Below are 27423 nucleotides of genomic sequence, written 5' to 3'. Positions count from 1 at the left end.
ACCGGTGTCCCAGATGAGGGAGAGTTCCCTCAGGATACGGGCAGGAAGTTATTCGCATTTCCTATCCGCCATGTTATGGTAACCATTTGTAACGCCATTGCCCGGTGCCCAGCCAGTTTTTGCAAGAAAGTATGCTTCTTCGATAGAACGTATTCGTAGTGAAACTGCTTGTGAACTGCCATCGCTTAAAAGTCGATATCAATGCCCATGAGGTGGCTACTTGGGGGTCAGCTGGTAGAACTCAGGACATATGGAGTAGACACCCACCTCTCATATAGACGCATGAACTTAGCAACGAAGCCCTCGAGGTGGAATATAACTTTCTGTCTTGCGTATCAGCACAACAACGGTTCTTCTCCAGATATGTCAGAGTCTACGAAGACTCACGCTTCCCATTTTTATCCTGTGCTCGTAGAATGCGCTCCACTTGATTACGTCGGCTCGCAGCTCGTCGTCACAAAGGGGGATCAACTTCCACGTGAGTGTCTGCCCATATGGTCAGCTTTGTTACAGCAAAGGCAGTGAACCGACGAAAGCTGCACAGCCATACCTTGATGATAGTAGTCGGCGGGATGCAGTGGGTGAGCAAGTCGTAAAGCTTCGCGCGAACCTGCATGATTCGCGCAGGCGAGCGTTCCCCAACGATCTCCTTTGCGATCTGAGCGATGAGTTCCTCCCAATCTGGTGGAGGGATAGGCGTGTTCTCCGTGACGATCTCGCTGTCAATCGGTCAGTAATCCCAAATCCTCTCCTCTCCCTCCTTTCCTTTGCTTCAAGAGAATGGAGCGGCACTCACTTCTGCGCGTGAACCGCCTCATACATCAGCAAGGCCTTCCTCAAATTTCTGCCGCAGTCCCCCGCAATCTTCTTGTTCAGCTCCTCATTCTCCCTCCACCCTTCCTTCTTCCCTGCCGCCTTCAACGCCTCCGCAATAGCCTCTTCGCTCGGCGCCGCCACTCTCACGAGTAGCGTCCTACTTCTGATAGGCGCGATGATATTGCTCGTGCTCTCCGCCAACAAAATCAACCTCAAGTTCGGGCTGTACTTCTCCATCGTCCTCCTCAACGCGGCCTGCGCATCCCTTGTCAAATGGTCGGCCTCATTGACGACGACGACCTTGAACCGCTGCTTCGCCGCCAGATCGACCTGCTGCGTCTGCGCGACCTCCTTCAGCAGGTCCTGCACGACGACGCGGTCGTAGTTGCCGACGTCCGACGGCGTGATCTCCAGATGGTAGTTGGACGTGACGATGTTGAACTCGAGCTTGCGGTTCGACGTTGTCTGGAAGACGCGGCTGTCGATCTTGATCTTCTCCACGCCCGCGCCGTACAGCTCTTTGAGCGTTGCGACGATGCGCGTCTTCTTGCCCGCGCCAGACGGTCCGTATACGAGCAGGTGGGGGAAGTCGCCACTTTGTGCCTGTTGTAGCGGAAGCGCAGATGCGCGCATGCATTAGTGAGAGCGATCATATGCTTGGGAAGTTTTCATTGAGGCAGGGAGCGGTGGCGGCGAGAGTGCTGTCTTTCGGCGGGGGCCTTACGAGGGCGCGGAGACGTTCGGAGAGCTCGTGGTGGTAGGTCAGCGCGTCGAGCGACCGCGGTCGATGCTTGTCTACGAGCAATGCCATGATACGGATGTCTGGGTCGTGGTAGTGCGGGGGATTGTTGTGTAGTTGAGGGTGCGGTGATGACGGAAAGAACGTGTGCAGGCGCGTTCCGGGCGACGCGTCGCGCGTGCCACTTTACGCGGCCGGCGTATGAGATCACATGTAGCCCGCGAGCCCGCCACCTCACTACCTCAAATTGACAAGCAGTCTTTTAGAATCATAGCCATGGGCGTTTGATGCGTAGCGTACAAGTATCGTATTTCCAAATTTCCCTTGGACTATCCTATCCTACTGCCCATTTGTAGACACCGTCCGACACAAAAGCTATGCATAGTAATAATCAATGGCCTTCTAGCCTAGCAAGGATATAATACAAGAACGGCATGAGGTGAGTGCACGGCGGCTTTCGTGATGAGAATGCGACAATACCTCCCGATTTGGTGATCCGTTCAACGGTAGTTAGAAACAGGAGATGTGGCCATTCGTCATGACAAGACGTCTCAAAAGTCTTCCTCTCTTCCCCTCTCCATCTTGCTTTTCGTCGCTTCTTTGAAAAACGTGAAGTCGTATGTCGAATGTCAGGGCCAAAATATTCAAATGCGCCAGGTAAGTGAAGGCGCAAAATTAAGCGTGAGAAGGTGGTGTGAAAAAGGAACAGAAAATCGAACATGAACAGAATTAGCGGCCGCTTCCCGGTAGATTTACGCCTTCACCGCACAAAACTCGCTCTCAAGCAATTCGTCTGCGCTCGGGCGCTTCTCGTGCTCGATTTCGAACGTGCGCCCGAGGAAGACCTGGAGATCCTCGCTGGCATTTTCGGGTATGTTTGGGCTTGCGTTGCCGCCTGCAGCACCGATGCGGAAAATGGCTTGGAGTTGTGAACAGTCGGCGTGCGGGTGGGAGCCCGTCAACATCTCGACTATCAGGCAGCCGAGCGACCAGATGTCAGCCTTGCGCGTGTACGCCGTCTGTTTGACAACCTCAGGCGCCATCCAGAAGACGGATCCCTGCAGCGACACACGGTTGGCTCCCTTCTTGCCGCTGGAGGGCGAAAGCAGAGTAGAGGCCTCGACTCGTTTGCTGATACCGAAATCGGAAATCTTGACCCGGCCCTTGTTGTCGACGAGGATATTGGCGCCCTTGATGTCGCGATGGATGATCTCCTTGCTGTGCAGGTATGCGAGACCAGTCAGAATCTGGCGCACAAAGTTTGCAACCAGCGGCTCCAGGAGTGGACCATAGTTGACCAGCATCGTAGCAACTGAGCCACCTGGGACGTATTCCAGGAAAATGTTGAGGTGCGTTTCATCGCTGTTAGAGCCGAGGTACTGTACGATGTTGGGATGCTTCAGCTCGCGCAGCAGGCCGATCTCGCGCTTCAGCGCATCAAGCATGCTCGCCTTCCTAGGATCAACAGTGCCGCCAGTTGGCAGCGCCACTTGCTTCACCGCCATCAGCTCACCCGTCACGGCATGCAGTGCAAGATACACGCTGCCGAAAGAGCCTTGGCCGATCAGCGCTCCCTTCATGTACTTGACGTTCTCCCATGAGTCGGTCTCGAGGTATTCCTCAAGCTCTTCGTCGTACTCCTCGCCGTCTTCAGCTAGGGCCGAGCTCAAACGCTTGTTAAATGAGTCGCCGGCCTCTGTGCCCTGGCTGCTGCCGGCGAAGCTGCTGCCGCCATCGTCGAAATAGCTATGCAGTGTTGTGTGGCCTTCTGGATCGGTGACAGCCACGGTGTCAGATCCGCTATCCCCGCCAAACGAGACGTAGGATTTGCGAACCGACGAATCGGTGGGAGATTCTTCTTCCAGTGGCTCGAGAACGGAAGATGTTATCGAATCGCGGTACGCGGCCTGCCCCAAGGACGGAAGTCCCAAACGCATTACGGAGAGCGGTCGCAACGGCTTCACTTGACCGCCGTTGTTAAGCCACTGGTCCGCAATAGATGGAAGCGGTGGAGCATCCTTCAAACTTGAAGCAACACTGAAGTTGCTTAGCGTACTCAGACGGCTAGCGGCCTTGCTCAGCCTGCGAGACCGTCTAATAGACATGCGGATAGTCTTGTCCATGTCGTCCTTCTCGACATCCGGGAAGTACGAGGCCAAATCGGAAGTGATGAGGTTGCTCGGGGGACGACCGCCGTAGAACTGCTTCATAGGTCTGTCTGGCGTCCTGCTGGCTGAGCGGTTGCTGTCTGTGCGCTCCAGATCCTTGGCAGTCGAGTTGATGTGGCGTTCGCGCTCCTTCTGCGATGCCGGAGAAAGCGGATAACTTACTGCAGCCAAGGACTCGCCCGTAAGCTTTTCAATCTTGAGCTGGCCTCGAGCCGTAGAAGGTAGTATTGTGGGGTTGAGCTGACTGTGTTGTTGTGCGGCAATGTTGGCGGCGGCCTTCAGTTGATCATCTTCGGGCTCGCCAGCGTGGACCTTTCGAAGGATGAGGCGGTTTCGCTCCACCCTTGTCCGATCGTTGCAAACACGCATCAGTTCAACGTCGCTAAGCTTGCGGCAGAGGGCTGGGTTGGGCTCAGCGCCGTCAAGCACGTAGAAACAATAGTTTTTGACATGCGCCTCGTTAAGCGTGCCTTTCCTCAACACCTGGAGCATGATGTCTTCGGCCGATCTGAGTCCTTTGACATCGATGACCGAAGACCGGCCGTTATCGTAGATGACTCGAATCAAGGCCTTGTCGGGGGGCAGAGCACTGCTGTTGGTCGAAACGTCCTGGCTGGGACTTGCGCGTACATGGTTAGCAAAACGGGCGGTTTGCGGCGTCTCAACGGGAGTGGTAGCGGACCTGGGACCGCGGCCTGAAGAAGAGGCGGCGCTCAGAGGCTGGCCGAAGTACGAGTCATCTTTTCTAGCCGAGTGCTTGGGGCTGTACATGGTGCCGGACGTGGGAGGGCGGAGACCGCGGTTTTCTTGGTCGACGAGGGGTGATCCTGGACGTGATGGTTGCTTCCGAGCCGAAAGGCCTGGGGTGTAGCTCCAGTCAGCACCGCCGATTTGTCGTGACATCCTTTTGTCGGGGCGGGAAGTTGTAGGTGCACCTCTTGCTGAATGAAGGGGTCTGGGGGAGCCGGATGACGGAGGTGTATAGCTTGCGCTGTCGAGGATGGCTAGCGACTCCTGGTCAGAAGTTAGCCATATCCGACGTGGACGGTCCCCGGGACGGCAAGACTGACCCTATTCGAGTTGCGCTTCGACTTGCGGTATTCCTTGTTCCTGAATAGCTTCGCCTGCGAGCCAATGCGAACGCGGTCGCCGATCTTCTTAATGCCCATCTCTTTCAACTGACTTTGGTCCATCTCCATCAACACCTCGCCGTTGATGTTGTTCTCTGCGTTTGGGTTAGCAAGGCATGATCCCCGCCGGGCAGCTGCTTCCACCGACCTTTGAAGAGCTGTATATACTGGGCGCAGTTGATGCTCTTCAGCCATTCTCCGACACGACCCTCGTCCCAGTTCCTGTAAGACCTGGTCAGCCTTTGCACCAAATACCCCGTGGCGTCTTATGTGCCGTACTTTACTGAGTCGGGAGCATCGTAGCTCTCGGAGAACTCGGACTCGGTCGGACTGGCGAACCGTGTGCCATGGTGGGCGGCCGAGGCGTGCGGATGGCGGTGACTGGCGGAACTCGGGGGGTAGTGAGATGACGATGTCGGGGCCGAGTTGCCCATAGGAGCGACATACTGCGACTTTGACGCGAGCATGGCCATGGTGGTGGTGCGGTCCCTAGATTACGGGTGGGCGGCGGGGTGTATTATGAAGTAGGAACGCTCGAGGAGAGGTTGTAAGTGCTATTTCCTCCTAATTAAACAGCGTCATAAGAGCATGGCGGTTGCGGCGGTCGATCCTATTGTTCGCTGGCGATCGGTGGAGGGGTCCAGGAGCAGCGCTCAAAGATGGACAGCGGTGATGCAAGCTTGTAAGGGCAGCGGCACGATCGGAGCAGGGCTGCGGCGCGGTAGGTGGGAGTAAAGATGGACGTAGGAGTTGAGATGTGCGGTGTGCCTGAAGACGGGGAGCAGCTCAACGGGAGTCGGAGTCGGCTTGGGGTCTGTGAGCTCGCTGGGCAGAAGCTCGCACAAGGATCGCGGACCGGCGCGATTCAGCAAAGGATGCGAGAGAGTGCGCAGAGGTTGCGTTGCGGGATGCGCTGGGGATTTTAGAAGTGAGACAGGGAGATGCTGGGCGTTTCGTGGTGGGCACAAGCGGGCACGCCGACAACGCAGCGGCGGACAAAGAGTCGAGAGGAGGCAACGCCCACAACGCAAGAGCCCGCAGGACAGAGCGGCGGCTTTGTTTCTCGACGTCCAGACAGCTGAGAGTCCGCAGCCAGGCGCGGCGCGCTGCGATTCGTGGGCCCTGCAAAGCTGAAACACCCGCTGAGGCAGCCTCTGTAGTAAGATTAGCGCGCACCCGTGCGTCCCAGCGGCCGGCGCGTACGGAGCGCTCACGCAGGGCGACCGCAGCTCCGCATCCCGGAAAATCACAGTGCGGCCACGAGCGGTGCAGCGCAAGGACACTCGACGATGCTGGTGAGATATCGGTGCCAGGATGCGTTCGTCGGATGTCGGATAAGTCGTGAGGTGACGATGCAGGGCGGCCGGCTGCTGTGTACGTGCCGCCGCCAGCACGCCGGTGGGCCTCGCCACGGCCTCCAGTCTCCGCAGCCTGTCGTTTCTGTGTTTCGACGGCTGTTTCTTCTTCATAAACAACTCAAATTTTCCGGTGCGCAGCGCAGCCGTCAGCACCCCGGGGGCGGTGGCAGTGGCGCACCACCCTTGAAACTCGCCCAGCACCAGCGTGCGCGTCCATCAGCTCCCCTTCTCGACGAACCATGTTGTGACGTGCATGTTATGCGTGCCAGAGCGGTCCAACGACCCCGGCCCGCGGCAACTTGTTAAGGGTGAAGGACCCTGCGTTAAGCCGCACTCCCCCAGGCAACAACAGGGACGGTGGGCGGGCTTGATCTCCGTCGCCATCATCTGGACCAGTGCGCAGTGCACAGTAGCACATACCTACACGTGCTGGGAGGCCAAGCTTGCCATGGAACCTTCTATGACGTGAGGAATGCTACGCTGCCACGGGGCACTGCCTGCCGTGATAAGTTTCGCGTGCCGTCTATCGAGCACAGCTGGTTCCTGCAGCGGGCGATCTGGCCAACCCGGGGAAGGATGCCGTCTTCGATTATAAAACGGCGCCCCGGCAGAGGTCGGACTAGTGCCACAAGCAGCGAGGGCGCGGTTCCCGGGTCACTTAGAGCGTCCGGCAGCGCGGGCAGGAATGACGATGCGCATGCTTCCCGGCGGCGGCGCGTGCCTTGCTATGTCTTGGACGTGCAAGCGAGGCCGCATTGAATGGTGATTTGCGGGATGTGACGGGGTAACGGGGCCGGGCGTGGCTGCTCTCCCGTGTGCTCTCCACGGGGATGACGCATGCGGCCAGCTTGTGGGAGCAGGTATTCTGCGATGCATATCTCTGGCGTGGCAGGTTGGCTGGTGGAGAATGAGCCTTCCACGTTTCGAGTGCCATCCTGCCCTACCTATTTCTAGACATCGAACCCAACTGCGCTGCTGCCCTACACCCGAAAACTGCACTGCAACTCGACTTCCAACACACCAGCTTGACCGGTCGGCCCATCAAAACAGCCTGACCAACCCCGGCAAACGCATCTCACCCATCGTGTCGGGCGCAAGGCTGAGCCCAGAAGACACTACATCTGCCAGATCACCCCGCCTCGGCACACCTCTTCTCCCGTCACCCATTTTCCCGTTCAGCCTCGCCGTGCATACACTTCATGCGAGCGATGTGATGTGACGGCCGCCGTCATCCACACCAGCCACTACTCCGTGCCGCATCTGGCGATTATTCCTGCACAACGAGCGACATAAGCAGCCCGCGACCGGTGCGGAAACGGTCCGCCATGGCCTACGACTACCGCAACTCCGACCCGCCGCTGTCGCCTCACGGAGCTTACCTCGAGTCTTCAGACCATCCGTCATCGACTGCATCCTACCCGGCCCCTCCACCCCGACGCACCTCGCGCTCGTCGTCGGCGGACGGCTCGCAGAGCTCCCAGCAGGGTCAGCCTGTGTATGAGGCCGTCAACAGTGCCTTCGACAAATCGAACGCTGCAAGCCAGCTTGATCGGGATCTGGTAGCCCAGATAACGGAAGAAGTGAGGAAGCAGGTCCTCGATACACTCAAGTCGTCAGGCCAGCTTGCCTCGCAGAGCAAGCCTCGCAAGGAGTCTGCGACCGCGTCCTACCCACCGCGCGTCTACACCCCACCCTCTCCTAGCAGGCACGACAGCATCCATTCGACTGATGGCACCAATTCGCCCGAGCCGCCGGCCCAGGACCCTTACTTTAAGTCTGATGCCAGAGAGCGCGAGGGTCCGGTACCAAAGTTCGGTGGTGCACGCACGACGTCATCGGTTACGTCGGACCACGGTCCGCAGTACGGCGCCGCGTCGCAGCACAGCAACACCAGCGCTAATGCCCAATATGTGCCGCGTCCCCCGGTCCAGCGACACTTCACGGACGTCGAGGAGACGGCGATCGAGAAGACATGGCGTCCGCTGTTCGATGCAGATGGCCTGCCCACTCCGAGGCTGAGCCAGTTCTTACGTGGCCTTGCGCTCCACTTGGTACGTGCCAATACGGACGCGCCTTGTGCTATTGCTGACAAGCCTCGTCACAGATGCAGGATTACGAGCCAAAGGGGACACTAGTTGTCACACCAGCAAAGATGCGCAAGTTCTACGAGGAAACGCGGATCCAGGATGAAATCTATCCATGGAGCAGTAAGTTAGATAGTCCTGTGTCAGAGGTATCAAGGCTGACCCCTGCAGCAATCTTCGGGACTTTGTCCAATGCCGCAATTTCCAAGATGTACAGAGACCTGCGCTGCCTCCATCATTTGGTCCAGGAGAAAGCAGACGAGGTCCCGAACATTCCCTCATTGACGCCCTTAGGCTTCGACACTTGGATGACGCTCATGATTCAGGGACATCCTGAGATTGAGTTTGCTCGCCTGGCAAAGGCCGTCATGCACATGCCCATTAGCAATGCTGAGGACATCAAGGAGCGCTTTCCTAAGGAGCTTCCCCGGCGACTTTTCCCCAAGTTCGAAAATCTCCCAGCTCGCCAGCGATGCGCTGCGGCTATCTGCTCCAGTGGGAAGATTAACATCCGGACTCCCACTTTCCCTCCTCCACCCCCAACGCAACCTCCGGTGCAACCTCCTCCCGCATCTTACCCATCCTATCCAGCGGATGTTAGAGAGACAGCGGTAGCATCGGATTCTGACAACGACCCTGTGACAATCCCAATTGAGCGGGAGCGCAAGCCGTACATTGCACGCGAAGGCACCGGCAAATTCTATGAAGACATCCCTCCAAACAACCAAGCGAACAACTACGCTCCCGTCGCGGGTCTGACCAGCGAAAGCGCACCTCCCGACGCTGGTGGGCCGTCGCGGGTTCCTCGCGCTTACTCTAATCCTGTCTCAAGTGCAAGCGGTGCGAATGGCATCTATCGGACGAACAGTCATTCAGAGTACCCGCCTAGTACTACGCAAACCAGACAATACCGCACTGGCTCCAAGCTCACCGGTTCAAGACGACGTAGTCCGTCATTCAGTGCTCCCAAGAGCGATGGGTATGGGACCCGCTCAGAGCCGGGCAACGTTGGCGAAATCCCTGCATCGTATTACACGAGCAACATATACAGTGACCCAGGCGAGGACGAGAACGGAGCGCCACATTCTGCATCGCGGGCGCAATTCGACATGAATTGCCACCGCAATAGCTATGTTCCTGGCTCTCAGCCAAGGCACAACAGCTTGTACGACGACGGTGACTACTATCGACGAGCCAGTGGTGCATCTTCCGCAGCATACAGCGCTGGCGCATACGGCGGTTACCCTCCGCCTCCGCCAAGGTACACATGATAGCACCCTGGCTCCTCTGGTCAGTCAATTAGCCTGGCCCTCGTCGCTTCTCCTCCCCACGCCACTTCTCTCTCTCGCCACCATTCATCACCGCACGTCGACCCAGATGCCACAAGCCTGTCCACTGGGCGGCGGGGACCTCGTCCTTGTTCTGTTCGACGATGAACAGCGATCATGGACGAGGCTCTCCTGCACATTTCAAGAATGGCGAGCTGGATCTCGTCCACCTTCCCACACCTTAGATTCGCTATTTCCTCCTTTCTGTCAGCGATGCACCTTCAGAGTTATACGACGCATACAAACTAAATATACCCGCTCCCATATCCTTACGTCCTCTTCTTCAGTAATCCTATCTTTTGAACGACATCACCACCGAGCAGATTGCCCTTGGCCTCGGAGCATGGCCTCTCTCTTATACATTTGTCATTCCTATCCTTCACGAGATTACGATGGAACGGCCCACTGAATTCTTGATTACTCTCGAACGGTAAACCTTTTGGACGGACAACACAACACAACTTTTTGGTCGGGATCATCTACTTGGTCGGTGACTGAGATACCAACAAAACTCTTTTGGTCGGATTGAACGGGGAAAGAACAGGAAATTCCTCTGTTTTTATTCGGCGCTCTTCGTGTTCTGTCACTTTCTGCTTACCTTTCTGCTTCCTCTCTTCTTCAACTGCCAGATTGATCAACAAGTTTGGCTGTGAGCCCCTAGGCTTCCAAGGATGAGCAAAGTCGGAAGATATTGGGCCAGTCTTCTTCCGTGTACTATAGAGTGCGTGAAGACGTGGAAGGAACTCTCTTACCGTCCAAATAAAGAAACTTCTTTCACTTCTCAAGGAATTCCATGGTACGAGTCCCTTCATATCATCTTGAAGTTCTGACACGTAGCCATGCTTAGGGACCATAATATTCTCCAGCATGTTCCAATCTGGTTTCTGGCTTTGAAAGTAATTCTGTCGTCCTGACATGCTAAGAGAGGAGAGTCATCACTCGCGTACTGCACCGCCACCCTCTGACACCGCCCATGCAACCTTTGTTCAACACTGACACTCCAGACTCCCACCCACGGTCTCCCAGGTTCCCACACCCCCTCTCTTCCCAAAAACAGCAGGAACCGGCCTTCTTCTCAAACCTCAAGACAAATCCAGCACCACCCTCCCCTGCACCTTGCCTTCCTCCATATCGCGGAAGACGCCCGTCAAGCTCTCCATCTTCTCGGTCCGGAAGTGGCTCTTCACAATGCCCCTGCGCGCAAAGTCCATGGTCTCGATGGCCTCGCGGCGGTCGCCGACGGCGACGCCGACGATGCGGAGCGCCTTGGCGACGAGGAACTGCGGCAGGGCGCCGGCGATGGGCACGGGGTCGCCCTCCGGGATGCCGACGCACACGAGCGTGCCGCCGATGCGCAGCATGTCGGCGGCCTGGGCGTAGGCGGCGTTGGCGGCGGTGAGCACGACGGCGGCGGAGGCGCCGAGGCCGCCGGTGAGCTCCTGGACCCGGGCGGGCAGGTCCTTACCGTGCGAGAGCGGCAGGAAGTGCTCGGCGCCCGAGGCGAGCACAAGGTCGCGCTTGCTGTCGTGGTCGATGCCGATGATGCGGTAGGACATGCCGCGGGCGCCGAGTTGGACGGCGATGTGGCCGAGGCCGCCGCCGGCGCCTGGTGGGGAAGGGTTGGACGTTAGTTGGTGGTGGGGTTTGTGGGGGTTGTTGGGTGAAGGGGGATGTATGACGTTGTGGGGTCATATTTCCTCTTTCGTCCTTGAGAAGGCCACTGGGGATTTCAGGCAAGTTGGACCCAATCTGTGGAGAAGATTTTGATGGGAGCGGGCAAAACCTTGTTGAATGTGGGTTGCAAACGTACGAAACGGGGGGAACTTACCGAGTAGCACAACCCAGTCACCGCTCTGGGCATTGGCCTTGCGGAGAGCTGAGTATGTCGTCACACCAGCGCAGAGCATAGGGGCTGCTTCTGCGCTGTCAAGTCCATCCGGAACCTAGCAAAGGGCATGAGCATGGACATGTTCAAGCAGAAATAGATCTGTGATACTCACGGGAGTGACGTAATTCGCAGGAGCCAGGACGTATTGCTGGTACTGTCAAAAATAACCTCTTGATGGACATGGGCGCAGAACTGACCTGGAAGGTGCCCGGAGTGTAGTAGCCGCTGATTTTCTGTGCCGCACGGTCAGCATATACTTACGAGTTTCGTTGTTTGGGGAGATACGGACCTGGTTCATGCACTGGCCATCCATGCCGGCAAGACACGCAACTGCAGAGAGCATCAGGAGTGGGGTGACGCAGGCAAGAGCAATCCTTCTACGCACCGCAGGAACCGCAGATCCCGCTGACCCACTTGATGCCGACGCGATCCCCGACCTGCACGTTGCTTAGCGTAGTGGTTAGTGTGCGGACGTGGCGCTTACCTTGACGGCTGCCGAATCCGCACCTGGGCCCATCTTGACGATCTTCCCGACACCTACAGGGGTCAATGAGGTCCGATTGGACTCGGCGATAAGAAATCGTACCCTCATGGCCGCCAACCTGGCCCTCCTGCGTGGGGAACGGCATTTGGGACCAACTATGGGAAGCGGGCGGGTCAGAGGCATGTTGACGAGGTGGCACAAGTTGGCGTGGGGGTTCACCAGTTCATCATGATGCCAAAATCCGAATGGCAGACGCCAGAGTGGGAGCTAAGCGGGTGATGAGTAAGAAGAGGGGATGGATTATCGACGTGCGGGGTCATGGCGTACAGGTTGATCAAGACCTCGCCGGGCCCAGGCTCTGGCGTGTCCAGCTCGACGACTTTGGTGGAAATCTCGCCAGGCTTGTCATAGATGATGGCCTTGTACTTCTTGGGGATTTCGGGAGCAGCCATGGTGCTGTTGTTGGTGCCGTGGAAATTTGGGCTATGGATCGAACGCGGGTAGATCAAAGGGCGCGGAGCACTGAGCAGAAGAGTGGAGAAAAAGGGAGAAAGGAAGTTGGGGTGATGGCGTTCAATTTATCTACATCGCGTATCTCTGCAGCACTCGCAGATACCCGCGGCAAGTGGGATAGCGGGGCCGCACCTTCCATGGTGGGGTCTCTGGTAGAGACGGCAGTTGCGGGCCCAGGGCTAATCAGGGAGGCGGATTGTGGGCCGACGACGCCAAGCGTAGCTCCATCCGGGCGCCGCAACTGTCAGACACGGAAGCAGATGGGAAGGCTCGCGGGGTATGGATTGATGTTGGCGTTGCACTGGGTGGAGTCTTTGCGGGGAAGTTCGTGGGGGCTCCGCACCGCCGATCCCTGCCCGGCTTGACACCGACGTGCAGCCAAGCAGATCGTTGCCTTCACTATCTCAGGAATGCAATTGGAGCTGAAAGGCTGGGATGAATGTGAGCACATTTAGAATTGGTGGAGAACCAGGCTCGAAGCTGGCTTTATTTTTGCGAGAAGCCCACGACTCTTGCGGAACCTCGACGGAAACTTCTCCCTTCGAGCCTCCGAATGCTAGAGTGGCTCTCGTCTTGAGAGAAGCTCAGAGTCTCCCCGGGTAACAGGGACTTTTTTTTTTTTGGCACAAAGTTGGCACGTGATAGGTAGGGTTATGGCAGGGTGATGGCAGGATGATGGCCTCATACTGTGCATGCAATCCACAGATCCCGCATCGGCAACAATTGATCAGTTCACGCTCATACCAGTCAGGACATATGAGATTGAAGTCACCCAGACACACGTGCTCTTTCCGCAGATAGCAATGCTACGTGCTCGTTGGCCGCATGGGGCGCGTGCCTTCCTCCATTGACTTCACCAGGCGGCAGGGCCCCACCGTGGACCCTGCTTGCCTCTTTGGCACGCGCTGGACCCTCTCAGCAGACGAGAAGGTCCGTCTTATAAGCAACACCCGCGTCTCTTCATCTCCTCTCTTCTTCAACCACCCCAGACACATTTCTCGTTTCACCGCTACACGGCATCAACCTTTCACATCTCCAACGTGCACCCCGTCGCTCTGCTGAGCCTTCCTGCTTGCGTGGGCCGTCCTCTTGCTTCAGTAACCTCCGATCGAGTAAGTGAGCCCGCTCATCCGACTGCCAGGAATCATTCATTGACTGGCTCACACAGCTCGGCATCCCTCGACCGAGGCGTGCGAACACAAAGATCTTCGGCATCGGTCATCCAATCCATCGCCATCATGGGCGGCTACTACAGGGATTCAGATGTCACAGATGCGAGGTATGCCGCCATCAACTTCGTAGCAAGCTCAGCCGCAGTCGCTTACCATGGTCACACCGCAGCCTCATGAACGTTCGACTTCCGGAGAAGTAAGTGTCCCCCATACCATTTCAGGGCTGTGCTGACACGAGTGCCACAGGATTCGGTGCTCAACGTGCAACAAGTACAAGGCTCCGAACAACTTCGCCAAGAAACGCCTCAACGAATTGCGCGAAAAGATCAAGAACAAGAAGGGTCCCATCACGGCACAATGCACTCTGTGCACTCCTCAACAGGTTATGGAGCTCAGATGCTACATGTGTGGGAAGGTGAAGGGCTTGGACGATTTCGCAAAGGCGCAGCGCAAGAATCCTGACAAGGCGGTTAGTGCCCAGGCTTACGCTGTTGGCCTTCATGACTAACACACGGAAACAGAAATGCAACCCCTGCATGAAAGAGCAGCTGGAATTCGAAGCCATTGAAGACAAGCGCACCTACCATGGTGTCTCCATGTCGGATTCTGACGACGATGATGATGATTCTGACTCCGACCCGGAGTGCTACTCATTCGATGATTCGGAGTCGAACTTCCCTGTGTCGGGGGGCGGCGGGTCCATCACCGGGAACCTTATTGGTCACTTCGATGACCTTTCCGTCAGCGATTCCGCTTCAACAACTACGGGAGGTTACTGGTCCCCAGCTAATGACCGGTCCGCGGCTGGCGGCAGTAAGGCAAGTGCTGCTGGCAATGACAATGGGGCCCGGGCCTTGAGCTATGCCGCCTCGCTCTCCTCAACATCGGCGGCCAAGACAGATGGCAGCTCTTCTTGGGCCAGCGGCTTCGACCCCATGAAGTATGGCCACCCCCGCGGATCTTCAGTTGCAGATTCCATGGAGACAAACCGCCCGGCCAGCAGCAAGAGTTCTGGCTGGGCCAAGGTCAAGGCATTCGTAAGTCTACTTGGTAGTTGTTCCCCACATAGATGCTAACAGACTTGGTAGAAGGCGGAACCGGAACCGAAGCCGAAGGATGAAGAAGCTTGGGGAGATGTCGACGAAGAAGAAGATTCCTCCAGCGATGATGACGAATCCGACGATGAATACTAGTTCGTCAAGGGGAAATACCGCCGTCGTGGAGTCGGTCATCGCCCGTACGGGCAGACTTTCAGGGAACAGAGACAGCAGGATGATGGGGGCCGTGAGATTCTTCTACTATTGGCAGCTGTCTTTAATGGGCTGCGTTTTGCTTTTCAGCTGGGCATGGGCTCGGGATTCATTCGTGGCTTACCTGAGTAGAGGCGGCGGAGTGGAAAACGGAAAGTCGCGAGCAGAAAGAAATGGGTACAGTTCAAATGGCTGGATGCAAACAGGATCCAGCGCTTTGTTCCAAGAGACAAAAGTATTACAGTCAGGCTTCTCAGTTAATTCTTCAATCGGTATATGCTTTGGCACAATTTCCAGAGGCTCGCCACATATCGTGCAACCACAGTACTGAATGGAGTGGTATCTGACACAGGCGTGCAAGTCACATCTCGATGCTCAGTAAGGTGTCGTTTGACCTGATTCTGTTGCGGGTTGAGTTTTGCTGTGATGTAGTTGCCTGTAAGGTAGGGAGTCTCTGCTTGGTATTGGGTGACATTGGGACGTATTGGGTGACATTGGGACCCGTTGATAGTCTATGAGGCTAGTAGTCCATCTCTTGACATTGCCCGTGTTTGAGATGGATCGGCGAAAACCTGCCGCTTTGGTCAAAGTGGAAATCGCGTGCCCTATTTGCCACCTGACTTCGCGTAGGCGCTAGCGCGTCTTATCGATTCAGTCGCCTCCGCCACGGCTTCACAACCCGCACCTTGACCTCACCTTCTCTTCCTACGCCAGCTTGCGCTAGGACGCTTGTCGCTACCCCTCTGCCCACGCTTGCAGGTCCTTGCGCTCCCGCCCAAAATGTAAGCCAGCTTACATCGCACCCGCCGAATCCCGGCTGACGTGCACCAGGTCAAACAGACGCGCGAATGCGAATCGCATCCGCGGCCCGTACGTGCAGACTCCCTCCAGCTGCCGCATGTCACGGGCATAACTACTGTCAAGAACCAAATCTCACCCCATCGTATAGGAATTCGGCTTTGACCGATTTCTTGGCTGTAAGTGCTTTTACTGTCGCATGGCCCCTGGGAGGGTGGGCATCACAAAGCTGACCGCGTCTTTCCTCAGGCGAACAACATTTCCGCTGCTGAGATCCGCGACAACTACGAGCGCCGTCGCGAGCAGGCCACTAGAGGCGCCGAGAACTCCGCCCCGCAGACACCCAACGCCGGCTCCAGCTCCAACAACGATGCGCAGCCTGAGGCGGAAGCATCCCCGGCTGCCCCTTCCCCTTCTACCAGGAAGCGCAAGGCTAGCGAGATCTCTGCAGAGGCAAAGAACCTGACCAAGATCAAGAAGAGCAAGGCTTTCCAGAAGAAGAAGGCCCAGAGAAAGGCCGAGGCTGGAGACAGCGATTCGGACTATGACGATGCCCTTGCAAAGGACATGTGCAAGAAAATGCAGCCTCCTCCTGGCCAATTGGAGAACTGCGAAATTTGCAACAAGAGGTTCACCGTAACGTCATACAGCAAGACTGGTCCTGATGGAGGCCTGCTGTGTACACCCTGCGGTAAAGAGCTTGCTGCTGAGGCAGGTCCTTCAAAGAAGCAAAAAAAGCCTGCCGGCCAGGCGCGTCGTCGCAAGCTCGAAAGCGATCGCATGGACGCCACATACAAAGCTCAGGGAGCCAAGACACTTGAACAGCTCTGCATCGAGAAGGTTGCGAAGCACCACAACGACATCGACGAGTTTGGCGACCTTCCCGAGAACGTGCTGGAGAGGATCGCTGAGATCTTCTCCAAGAAACGTGTTCTTAACCCGCGCACTCTGAAGCTCTTTCTACGTCCCGACCTTGACAGCGTTGCTGTCCATGACGCCGCCTATCTCGAGACGGAGGACTACACTGAGCTCTTCGCCAACGCTCCGCACCTCAAGAAAGTTATTCTGCGAAATGCTTGCCAGTTCAAGGACGAGAACATGGAGTACATGCTTGACAAGTGCAGGGACGTACAGTATCTGCAACTGTACGCCGCGAACCTGGTCACCGACAATGTGTGGAATGAGCTCTTCAAGCGTCAGGGAGAGAAGCTGCAGGATCTCAAGCTCCAGTGGCTCGATGCGGCCTTCGACGACGACTCTGTAGAGACCATGGTCGAACACGCCCCCAATCTCGTCCGCCTTAAACTCAAGCTTTGCCGCCGAATTACCTCCAAGTCCATCGATGCGATCGCCAAGCTCAAGCATCTCCGTCACCTCTCACTCCAGACGTCTGCAGAGGTCCCGAGTGAACGTATTGTGAACCTAATTGGTTGCGTTGGTGCCGGTCTGGAGACCCTGTCACTTGAGCACTTCCTAGACGCGGACGACGACGTCCTTGACGCCATCCATTCTCAGTGCAGGAATATTCGCAAGCTTCGCTTCTCCGAGAACGATTACTGCTCCGACGCAGCCTTCGCTGACCTATTCACGGACTGGGCTAACGCGCCGCTTCACATTGCCGACTTCAACAGCACCCGAGATGTCGACAATCAGAACCCCAAGGGGCCGGAGCAGCCCATCGGGCTTGCGTCAGACGGCTTTCAAGCACTCATGAGCCACTCTGGTCAAAAGCTCAGCTCGCTGAACATTGCCTCATGCCGTCATATCTCGCACCAGGCCTTCATGAACGTGTTTGATGGCCAGAACATCTATCCGGAACTGAAGACCATCGATATCTCCTTCTGCAACCATGTCGATACAGTCGTCGTTGCTGGTATCTTCAAGTCATGCCCCAAGCTCGAGCGTCTAGTCAGTTTCGGCAACTTCAACGTCGAGGGAGTGGTGGTTCCCAAGGGAGTTATTCTCATTGGAGTTCCAAAAGCCCTGGACACCATCGAGCAAGCCGGCATCACTGACTTTGATTTGGCAGTGGCGGCTTCATTGATGGAGCCTCTGGAGCAGGCTTCTAACATGATTGTCGATGTTGGTGCTTGAACGCTAGGGCTCAGCTGTGCCTGTTCAATCTTCCAGCGTGGTTCGACTTTAAAATCGACCATACTGCAGAAAGACATTGCTGACAACAAGGCAAGATTAATGGCGAAACGGGTGACATGCGTCGCATGGCTTCGCTCCTAAAAAGAGACGAATGAAGGGTATCGTTGCTGGCGTTTATGTGGAATACCCTGAGGAATCAAAATTTGCTTAGTTTGCACGGAGTTCAAAAGGTACGACTCGAATCAAGACGTTAAACGGCTGGCTCAAGAATGGGTTCTTCTGCGTGGGTGCTTGCACGGTTAGATGAAAAGTAGGGTTTGATGCGTTAACGAAGGAATATAATCCCTGGACTAAGGTCTTGCGTTCTCATCAAAAGTTTATGAAAGCCTTCATCGAGCAGCAATTCGAGATTTCGGTGTATGAAAGAACGAAAGATCACAAGTGGTAAAGGTGGACATGCAGTGATAACAGCTTTTACCAGCCTTCAGTTCGCTTTGGAATTGACTCCAGAAGTACAATGACAAGCCGAGGTAGGTTGAAAGTGGCATTTGTAGTCAGACATGGTGATAGGTAAGAGTTCCTTTCCTGCAACACTTGGATTTTAATCCATACCTACAACAAGTAAGATCTGAGGCAGCTTAAGGAAATTCTTCGAATAGTGCCCGAGCAGTTCTTACCGAACTTTCAACAATGTTCTAAATGGAGAAACGCTTAGGCACATGGCTCAACAGTTAACATTGTACATGCACCATGCTCCACGAGACAAAGAAAATTACACTCGGACAATACCTTTGTCCCAGAACCATGGCAGTATTAAACTCAACACTGTCGCAAGAGTGCGGTATATAAGCAGAAGGAGTGTGTACTTTGGTCACAGCATCAACCCACCCAGCAGCACTCCTGCTACCTGGACGAAGAGACATTGCCCTTGCTATGCCTAAGTCCTTCCGCAAGAACAACAAGAACAACCACGACGGCGACAGCGGCAGCAGCAGTACAAACAAGCACTGCTTCGGTCTGAATCGTCTCCGCCGTGCTTTCACCGCTCACCACAAGCCCATGACGCAGCCCCGACAGAACGATGAGGAGGTAGTCATCGGCCTCCACCGCGACTACACCCTCGCTTCCCTCGAGGGCCGTGTGGAGCGCGAGCACAACAGCCCTACCTGGGACGCTTTGCGCCAATGGCTCCGCGAGGGACGCACTGAGACTGTTACGCCGGGAGAGCGGCAAAACACCACCACCACCGTCACCACCACCAACAACGGGGGGATGGCGCTGAATCGCTCCAACGCCGTCCGCAAACCGGCCCCGCTGCGGGACCTCAACCACCCGGTCCCCACGACATGCCCGTCTACGCCGAGGACGCCGCGGTGTGACAAGCCTCTACCGTCGAAGCCGCCGCCGCAGCTCCCCATCAAGAGGAAGCCGGTGCCGCAGTCCAGCGGTCTACCGTCGAAGCTGCCGCCGCAGCTCCCCATCAAGAGGAAGCCGGTGCCGCAGTCCAGCGACTACTACGACCGCCCGCTGCCTCCCACGCCGCTGCGGCCCGAGTTTGCCACGGGCAACAACCGCCCGCTGCCCCCCGTCCCGCTGAAGCCGGTGATTCCTCCGTCGTCGTCGTCGACAAGTGACGACAACTCGTCGCCGCCGCACTGCTCCCGTCCCCTTTCCCCTCTTCCGCCGCCCCCGCAGCCGTGGCTGTCGGTGCTTCCTTCGCCGGCGTCAAGTGACGACGAACCGTCGTTGTCGAACTGCTCCTCCTGTCCCCTTACCCCTCCTCCGCCGCCGCCGCACCCGCAGCAGCCGCCGCCGAGGCCGTCGGTGACCGTCCATCGCCGCCGCCCCGCCCCTCCTCCGCAGCCGCTGGTGAGGTCTTCGGTCTCCGAGCGCCGCCCCCGCCACCTTCCCCCTCCTCCTATGCGGCCTTCGGCGCCGAGGCCGGTGGGTCCGCGGCCGCCGGGTTGGATATGATGATGGTGGTGATGATGGTAAATCGTAGGCTTGCATGAGCGCTTGTACTTGTACCGAGTTGTGAGTGTTATCGTGTGTAGTGAGTTTTCCCAGTGAGTTTTCCAAGTGAGTGATTCGGAGTGGTATTGTCATGGTGATTTGATACCCTGAATGACCGACGCGATACTTATGGATTGCCATTATCGTTTGACAGATATCAATGCAAGTTTTGATTTTCCTTGACTTTTGGGCTTTCCCCTGTTTTACCTGAGAATGTGAACTCGTGAACTCGTGACCCCGGTACTAATTAGCATACAATGATCTATTATTGAGAAAGTGCTTGCCCTAGCGCTTGCGATCACTTCAATGTTTACACTGTAATCTTATGCTATCCGTAAGCAAAAGGATATGCAGTTGCTATTCAAAGTCAGTGGCGGATGCATACCGCACTAATGAGCACCAGGCTCCATGGCCGGCCATACTGCAGGTATAAAGTGGGTCGGTACCTGCATCTGCCGCTCATCCGGGATGTGGCGTCGTGGCTGCCCACCATCTTGCAGTAGTATACCAGCAACTTGCAAGGGCTCATTTCCGTACGCACTAGTGAGACGCTTGGTCACCGGTAACGCCTACTATGTAGCATACGTCAGCAACAAGAGCTCGGAAATAACGACATCTTGCCACAGGCAAACCTCACAAAAATAGCATACCCTTTATTCCGGCTCCGATTGATCGTACCACCGTTCGAATTCCAAAGGCCGCGGCACGTCCAGACGCGTTTTCCACTTTGTTCCCAAAGTCCAGAAGGTGCAAGGATGACACGCTTTGTGCGTCAAGCGCACGAAGGGCCCCGGCCGACAGGGTTCACATGTCGGGAAGGGCGAGATCAAGCTTTCCATGGGGCCCGCCACTAAGGCGAAGTTTAAAAATGGAAGGCCTCGGCCGGTCAACGGAAGGCGTCCAGCCTCAAAAGATGACGACGACAATGGCAACAACACGTTCGTGAAGGCCGAGATGAGGGCGAACAAAAGAGAAGAGGTGACAACAAGGGAAAACCCCTGCTACCTAAGCTCGCCTTCATCAAAGCGAGCTGAGCGGCCGCAAGGCCCGTGTGGCGCAGTAGGGCTTCCCCGCTTACCCCTGCTTTTTTGTTCTTCCCTACTTGGCCGGTCGGGAAGCGGTGAAGCAATTCTCGAATTCTTCGCCGACGGGCGCTGCCGAACCGATCAATGCATGCAAGACACCCTGATCGCAGACGGACCGAAGACGACAAGAGATAGAAAGCAAAAAAGAGGGGTCTCGGATGACTGCGTGTGCCTTTCGTTGGTTTTTACGGGGACGACTCCGGATGATCGACGATAAAGATAGTAACAGGGGTCAGTGCTTCCGTTCCTTTGAAGAAGGCCGTTCGCTCCGCTTTTTTGTCCCCGCTTAGGCGAACCAAGGCAAAGAGCTGAGACTGGGTTCGTTCAACAAACGCCGCGGTTCTCTCTGCGAGACGGGGACGCGGCGAGCGGACGCCAGGGGGGGAAGGATTCTGTGGGGCATGGATTTGGATTTTGCCTGAAACGGCTAGCGTTGGATGGATGGGGTGTGGGGCAGGGGGGCGATGGGCGATGGGCGATGGGCGAATCGAGAGTCGCGAAAGGCTGTGCGTTATTGTTGGTTGCACTGTTCGTGGCACAGCCACAGGGATGAGAGGAAGAGAAGGGGGAGGCGTAGCAGGCAACCACTTTCTGGAAGCCCGCGAAGAAGCGAGCGACTAGGCGTCCAAAGGCGTGCTCGTAAGCCGAGGCGAAAGAGAGGCACACCACATCGTGTCATGTCATGCGGACGGGTCAACCGTCGCTTTTTCGCTTTAGTTTTTTCTCGGTCCTGCGTCTCTTTGTTTGTGAGATTGGGATTCTGACGCAGAAGTGGCTGCGCACGCCGACCACTCACGTGCGCACCCTGGAGGTTGTGCTGATGGCAACGAGGCTGAAGCTGTAAGAGTGACGTACCAAGGTCACTCTCTTAGTTGGATTTGGGCCCTTGTCCACGGGTGACGCGTTTCACGCTGTCGTGCGCCTTATTCTTGGAATTCTAAGACATGCAACCATCACACGTGATGGTGCGCTACGTCGTGACTTTGCTTTGCACAGCGCACGGCGACCGTCGGCATGACTACGCGGGCTTGGTAACCGGCAGTGCTATCGCGTCCAACGTGGGATGACCGAAGAAAGTAGGGCGGGGTTGGGAATAAGCATGCGCCTTTCGCTGTATTTCCGCCCGGGAGGGTTGCATAGCATGAGGCGCCATGATAGGTCGCATATAGGTACTGTAGACTTGCTCCTCACTTGGCAGTCAGACACGGCAGCATTGCTCAGCAAAAGGAAAATAGCGCAACCCTGCGACACACCAAGCAGTACCCATGCACAGCCAGTGGCGGCATGGAACCCTGCAGACGGGAACGGTTTGCATAGTACGGCGGCAATTAGACTTCTCTTCCGCATGCAACCTACCTACTATGCTCATGTTCGGATCCATGTGCCGGAAGCCCATGTTCAGGCCGTTGACTGTTGAGAACCTAGACGCTATGCTTCCTGTTCCTCCAATGCATGGAACCTCGAGTGGGCCGCCATAGCGAATGCCGGCATGAGCGCGCCGCAGTAGTCGCAGCTCGATTGCATTTCAGTCTCGTCCCAGCAAACCGTCCCCTCGGTCTCGTCTTCGCCTCCGCCATCACCAAGCGTGGCGCGGCTATCTTGAGACGATGTGCCGGGCATGAGAAGGTCTTCCGAGCCGATGCGACTGGCGTCTATGGCGGCGCCGGGGCTTTCTATACCACTCGGCTCGTGCGAGCCCAAGAGAGATCGTTTTGTGGCAGGGCTGCGAGATACATCAGCCTCATGGCGAGACGCATCAGCCTCGGGAGCAAAGCCGTGCCCACCGCCTTCGGCCACTCCGATGGTGACATGATCGTCGCTGGGGTCTGGTGCTACAGCCCCGTCTGTCACTCTCCACTGGTTAAGCACCCTGTTTTGCGTCTTGAACATTGCGCCGATGTCTCGCCCACTGCTGGTCCTTGCGCCGCCTGCAGAGTCTGCCAGGTTGGTCACTGCGACGTTCACAAGACTTAGATCCCACCCGCTTTTTTCCGGGTGCAGCCTGCGAAAAAGCGGGAGCAGCGCCTCGTCGACAAGACGCTCGGCAAGTGAGTCAACGGGCGTGGTGAGACTGAAGACAAAATTAGGAAGCAGAGCCGACCTGGATATGCGCGCAAAGGCGCGCGGCCGGGTGTTTGTGGCGGGGTCGACGGGTGGACGCGGACGCGTCGACAGGCGCAAGGTGCGGGGATGTGCGATCCAGCGTTGCTTGGCTGGCTGAGCTGCAGCAGATCTGACGAAAGCTGATGTGCCTGTGAGTGCTTCTGCAGCCGAAGGAAGAAGGCTAGAAGTGCAGATCTCTGCGCCCACGTCGTTGGACATTTGCTCAGCGGTGTTGTCACCTTCCTCATCCTCGAGTAGGTCGAGATGCATCCTCTTGATGAGGCTGACAGCCAACCTCTTGAGCTCTTTGAATACCTCGTCCAAGGTGTCTAGCCGGATGTAGCTGTCCTCAATACTGATTTGCCTTGGCACATCGCGTGCCTGGCCAACTTCCGAGTCGTCGACGCCATGAAGCAGCCCCCAAACTTTGGCGCCGATCCCATGAGGCGATCCTGGGCCTCCTAAAATTCTTTCGAGACTCTCGGCGCTTACACCCACGTGCTTCCTTACGTCACCCGCAGTCACTTGCTCCTGTGTGCCGCCGTAGAGGAGCCCGTCGGAGAAAGCGGCGGCACGCTGGAGCACAAATCCACGAAGCTTCTGCGCGAGCTTGAAGCCGATGCCGGGAATCTTGCCGATGTCATGATCATCTATAAAGTTAGTTGCATTAGTGTCGTACGGCGGCAGCAGCGTCGTCTGGCCGTTCGGCTTCTGCACGTTGCCGGCAAGCTTGGACAAGAGCTTGTTGGTCGAAATGCCGACGGTGGCGGTATAACCTTTCTGGTTTTGCAGTTCGGCTCGGAGGTGGCGGGCCAGGTGGGAGCCAAGCAGAAGGCGCAGGCGCAGCGAGTCGTGGTTGGCGGCACTACTCAGCTCGCCCGAGGCGGGATAGGTATTGCCGGCAAACTGAGTAGCGTCGAAGGCAAACCCGTGGGTCGGATCGTCCTTGGATAGGCAAAAGTAGGCGTTGGCCAGGTCGTTTGCATTTAGCAGACTGACGTTGTAGTCGACCTGGTCGGTTACGTCAAGCCAGACCTGCCGGCAAGAGATGCCTGTTAGCAACGGTTATTCATAGAGCCGGTTTCCCTGACCTCGTCGAAACCGAGTCCTGTTTCAAGGGTCAGCCCGTGAAGCGGCGTCCATGGAGCGGGCACTTGCGCTCGACCCGCCCGTTCCACGAGAACTGGCGCAGGAAGCGATGGAGGTCCTTGGAGGCGTTGCGGAAACGGGTCAGATCCTCTCCCAGCACGATGACCTGAGACACGCGCGTCAGCGAGATAGACGGGCCGCGCTGCAGGACGGGAGAGGGTACCAGGTCGGGACAGAGGCGTTTTGCTTCTTTGACGAGTTGCAGCTTATGCAAGCCCTGAGGGAAGCATCAGCGCGGCTCCGACAGAGGCTGCCCCAGGACGCGCTTACCCGGCGGCGGGCCTCGTAATTGCACCTACACCCATCAGCCGGGGCGCGCAGGCTGACCGGGAGCAGGCACGCACGTGACTATGATCTGCTTCTCTGCGCCGGGTCAGCGCGCGCAGCAGCAGTGCAGCGCGGGGCTGGGGGGCTTGCGTTGTACGGCCAGCGGCCGCAGCCTGAGCGGCGGGTGCTCCTGCTCGACGACGGCGCAGTAGAAGGCGTCGTAGTCCTCGACGGCGGTCAGTGAGCGGCCTGGCGCTGGATGCGGTACGGACAGCCTCAGCCACCAACAGGCGAGGGCAGGTGAGGAGCACGGGAGCACGCACGAGATGGAGCACGACGCTCTGGTCGCGGCGGCGCGGGGCGCGAGGAGCACGGCGGGGCGCTTGCATGGCGACGTCATTGGCCGTGGAGGTCTCGTGTTAGGCGGGGAGCGGCTATCGCGAAGATGCGGTGTTGAACGCGAGGAGCGTGGGCGAGTGGGTGCCGGGGGCGCATGGTGTGCCAAAACGGGCGCGCAGGATGCGTTGCCACTGCGTGCGCGAGTCGCGGCGGGGCCCTGTCCGAGGCAGGGCTGCGATTGGCGCTCCTTGTTCCAACGGATCGCCGCCGATGGCCATGGCTGCTATTTTATTTATAGGCACAAACGGCGGATTGGCTCGGCGCGCAGGGTTTACGCGCCGCGTCACCAGTGCCGCCCGCCCTCCATTATTCATTAACTTTCGTGCCCGCCCGGCGACGATGGAGCGTCAAAAGGCCCTGTCTGCCAGTCTCTCTCTTCCCCGCTCCGCCCCGTCACCTGACTGCTGCAGCCATATATCCTATCCACCACCCCTCGCCTTATCGCCCGACACCTGCACCTGAGCACCGTGTCCACGCCCACCAGTCCCATGATCGCCATCCACCCGCCCAGCATGACCACCTCTCTGGCCTTATTACCTGCCCACCCGCAGCCACAGGCCTCACCCGCCGTGCAGCCGCCGCAGTCCTCCCACCCTGCTCCGCGCCGCCCCAAGTTGTCTCTCAACACCTCCACCGCCCAGGTCCGCACCTTTGGCAAGGGCTCCAGCCTGCGCCTCGAGACCCTCTCGGCCGTCTCGCCCACCGCCCGCAACACCTTCAGCAACGGCTACGAGCCGCAGACCTCGGCCGAGTCCAAGGTCGACACCCCCAGCTCCGCCTCGACCTTCAACTCTTCGACCTCGGCCTCGTCCTGCTCTTCTCTGGCTTCCTCTCTGGGCTGCGACTCTGCCAAGGTCCCGTACAAGCTGCCGCACAACGTGCAGAGCATCCTCGCCAACAGCCCGCTCCCGCCCGTCCACAGGCACCGCACCATGGCCTCCCGTCCCATGTTCCCCGCCGCCAAGCGCGTGAGCTTCCGCACCAACCTGACCGAGGACATCGTCACCACCAAGTTCACCATGGCCCACTCGGACATTGAGTCCTCGGCTTCGACCATTTCCTCGCTAGCATCTGACTCGAACACGAACGAGGCCGACTCCGACGTCACCGGACCTGTCTCTGGCCCTACCGCTGCTACTACCACCACCACCACTACCACCCTTCCATCGCGCACTGCCGCAAAGCTCGACCTGCAGCTCTCGAAACCCGCGCCCGCAGCCGCGCCCGCGCCTGCACCCGTGCTCCTGGCCACTGCACAGCACCACTCGACAGAACGCCCGCGCTGCCAAAAACGAGAGTCGCCTTCCGACTCCGAGTCAGACAGCGACGTGTGTCCGGCGACGCCAGTGGCCGGGCGTCGCAAGCGCAGGCGCGAGTGGAAGTGGACGCTCGGACCGATTGACGGCCAGCAGGTGGACGCCAACTACGTTCGCGAGGAAGACCAGATGGACAGCGATCCCGACCAGGATCGGCTGACCTGCCAGCAACGCTTCGCGCAGTACGCAGGGAGGAGACAGAGCGACGCCAGCGAGGAGGGCAGCATCAGCAGCCCGACCAGCAGCGTCGAGGGCTCTGGCAGATGACAGGGTCCGAGCGGAGGACGAGATCAAAGACACGAAAACGGCATACTTGACACATTTAGCGACGCATCTACATGTGGTGTTTTACCGGGCATTCTATCACGGGTTCTGGCGCATGACTGACGTTATACACGAGCAACGTCACGTCCCTCTATCACATGCATTATCACGGGAGTCATTTGGTATTTGACTGTATTCCCTTTAATCCCTTGCTTTCCTGTTTCATATTCGTATGATACCACGGCTCCGCTACGGAGCCATCTTTTGTGCTTTTGGATTCGGTTGGGAACATTGGGACGGGACACTTGGGCGGCTCTCGTTGAGGTTTCTTTAGCACAGCGGCGGCGGCCAATAGACGCAGGCAGTATGAACTAGACATGTAATATCAGAAGGTTGCGGACATGGATGCAGCGCCACGGCGCAGAGGACGTGATGACAAGAGCCGTGTGCGTGCCGCGATGATGGGCAGCGCGCCAACCGGAGGCGAGCGGGTGGAAGCGAGGGCGTGACACTACTGACGCAGTGGCAGCGGGCAGACTGGTCGAGAATCTCGTACCCATCAGCCTTATCGCATCTAGATCGGCTGGCAGTACGTACACAGGACGCGCATGGTGAAATTGGGGTGGATAGCGAGGAAAATTTTGAAGTGAGCGTTGCGCGGATACGAAGCGTGCATTGCATGGCTGCACCCTGCGGCCAGAAGCCCGGCCACGACTGCAGCTGCAATTTACCACTGCATGCGCGCTTTCTTTGCGAACCCTTGGGCCCTCAGTTCCCTTTGGCGAGCGCGGCGGTGCGCAGCGCCCGCTTTCGGAGGGCGGGCCACTGGCGGGCCACTGGCTGTGCTGGGAAGCCGCCTTGCGACACTGAGCCGTGCGGAAACGCCAGCCGCAAGCGGCAAAGCCGCCGTCTTTCGTTTCATGGGCAGGGGCCCTGCCGGGTACGATAGTTGGTTGATGCGATTTTTGGGGTGGTGTGGGCTTGCGGCCGCTGCACAGGCACAGC

The 27423-nt window shown here is 57.5% G+C and overlaps 10 protein-coding genes across 10 annotated transcripts; 5 read left to right on the top strand and 5 right to left on the bottom strand.

The window, feature by feature from the left end:
* Nucleotides 1-185: 185 nt before the first annotated feature.
* On the bottom strand, nt 186-1627 carry RFC5 (Replication factor C (RF-C) subunit; the record flags this gene model as incomplete). The annotated part of the gene is made up of 6 exons (XM_066777794.1): nt 186-216; nt 268-323; nt 388-486; nt 551-719; nt 797-1419; nt 1616-1627. The coding sequence occupies 6 exons, from the start codon at nt 1625-1627 to the stop codon at nt 186-188; spliced, it is 990 nt and encodes a 329-aa protein (XP_066631889.1).
* A 680-nt stretch (nt 1628-2307) lies between these two features.
* On the bottom strand, nt 2308-5326 carry STE11 (ATP binding; the record flags this gene model as incomplete). Its single annotated transcript, XM_066777793.1, has 4 exons — nt 2308-4737; nt 4794-4948; nt 5002-5075; nt 5133-5326. 4 exons carry the CDS (start codon nt 5324-5326, stop codon nt 2308-2310), a joined length of 2853 nt encoding a protein of 950 aa, XP_066631888.1.
* Nucleotides 5327-7536: 2210 nt separating this feature from the next.
* SLS55_006362 (uncharacterized protein) lies at nt 7537-9566 on the top strand (the record flags this gene model as incomplete). The annotated part of the gene is made up of 3 exons (XM_066777792.1): nt 7537-8262; nt 8316-8418; nt 8467-9566. The coding sequence occupies 3 exons, from the start codon at nt 7537-7539 to the stop codon at nt 9564-9566; spliced, it is 1929 nt and encodes a 642-aa protein (XP_066631887.1).
* Nucleotides 9567-10705: 1139 nt separating this feature from the next.
* SLS55_006361 (uncharacterized protein) lies at nt 10706-11854 on the bottom strand (the record flags this gene model as incomplete). Its single annotated transcript, XM_066777791.1, has 3 exons — nt 10706-11229; nt 11452-11499; nt 11773-11854. 3 exons carry the CDS (start codon nt 11852-11854, stop codon nt 10706-10708), a joined length of 654 nt encoding a protein of 217 aa, XP_066631886.1.
* Nucleotides 11855-11888: 34 nt separating this feature from the next.
* On the bottom strand, nt 11889-12447 carry SLS55_006360 (uncharacterized protein; the record flags this gene model as incomplete). Its single annotated transcript, XM_066777790.1, has 4 exons — nt 11889-11948; nt 11996-12048; nt 12098-12150; nt 12323-12447. The coding sequence occupies 4 exons, from the start codon at nt 12445-12447 to the stop codon at nt 11889-11891; spliced, it is 291 nt and encodes a 96-aa protein (XP_066631885.1).
* Nucleotides 12448-13746: 1299 nt separating this feature from the next.
* Nucleotides 13747-14873, top strand: SLS55_006359 (uncharacterized protein; the record flags this gene model as incomplete). The annotated part of the gene is made up of 5 exons (XM_066777789.1): nt 13747-13787; nt 13850-13876; nt 13927-14149; nt 14202-14717; nt 14769-14873. The coding sequence occupies 5 exons, from the start codon at nt 13747-13749 to the stop codon at nt 14871-14873; spliced, it is 912 nt and encodes a 303-aa protein (XP_066631884.1).
* Nucleotides 14874-15103: 230 nt separating this feature from the next.
* On the top strand, nt 15104-17822 carry RAD7 (UV-damaged DNA-binding protein rad7; the record flags this gene model as incomplete). Its single annotated transcript, XM_066777788.1, has 2 exons — nt 15104-15107; nt 15958-17822. 2 exons carry the CDS (start codon nt 15104-15106, stop codon nt 17820-17822), a joined length of 1869 nt encoding a protein of 622 aa, XP_066631883.1.
* Nucleotides 17823-18755: 933 nt separating this feature from the next.
* SLS55_006357 (uncharacterized protein) lies at nt 18756-19485 on the top strand (the record flags this gene model as incomplete). The annotated part of the gene is made up of 1 exon (XM_066777787.1): nt 18756-19485. A coding segment is annotated over one exon (730 nt), but the record flags the coding sequence as incomplete, so codon positions are not given.
* A 2863-nt stretch (nt 19486-22348) lies between these two features.
* Nucleotides 22349-24477, bottom strand: SLS55_006356 (uncharacterized protein; the record flags this gene model as incomplete). The annotated part of the gene is made up of 2 exons (XM_066777786.1): nt 22349-24058; nt 24472-24477. The coding sequence occupies 2 exons, from the start codon at nt 24475-24477 to the stop codon at nt 22349-22351; spliced, it is 1716 nt and encodes a 571-aa protein (XP_066631881.1).
* Nucleotides 24478-25350: 873 nt separating this feature from the next.
* On the top strand, nt 25351-26421 carry SLS55_006355 (uncharacterized protein; the record flags this gene model as incomplete). Its single annotated transcript, XM_066777785.1, has 1 exon — nt 25351-26421. The coding sequence occupies one exon, from the start codon at nt 25351-25353 to the stop codon at nt 26419-26421; it is 1071 nt and encodes a 356-aa protein (XP_066631880.1).
* Between the last annotated feature and the right edge of the window lie 1002 nt (nt 26422-27423).

This window comes from Diplodia seriata (genome assembly GCF_021436955.1).
Source record: "Diplodia seriata strain FDS-637 chromosome Unknown scaffold_6, whole genome shotgun sequence".
Taxonomy (NCBI): domain Eukaryota; kingdom Fungi; phylum Ascomycota; class Dothideomycetes; order Botryosphaeriales; family Botryosphaeriaceae; genus Diplodia; species Diplodia seriata.
The sequence above is the reverse complement of the archived record's forward strand: the minus strand, read 5'-3'. Positions and strand labels throughout refer to the sequence as shown.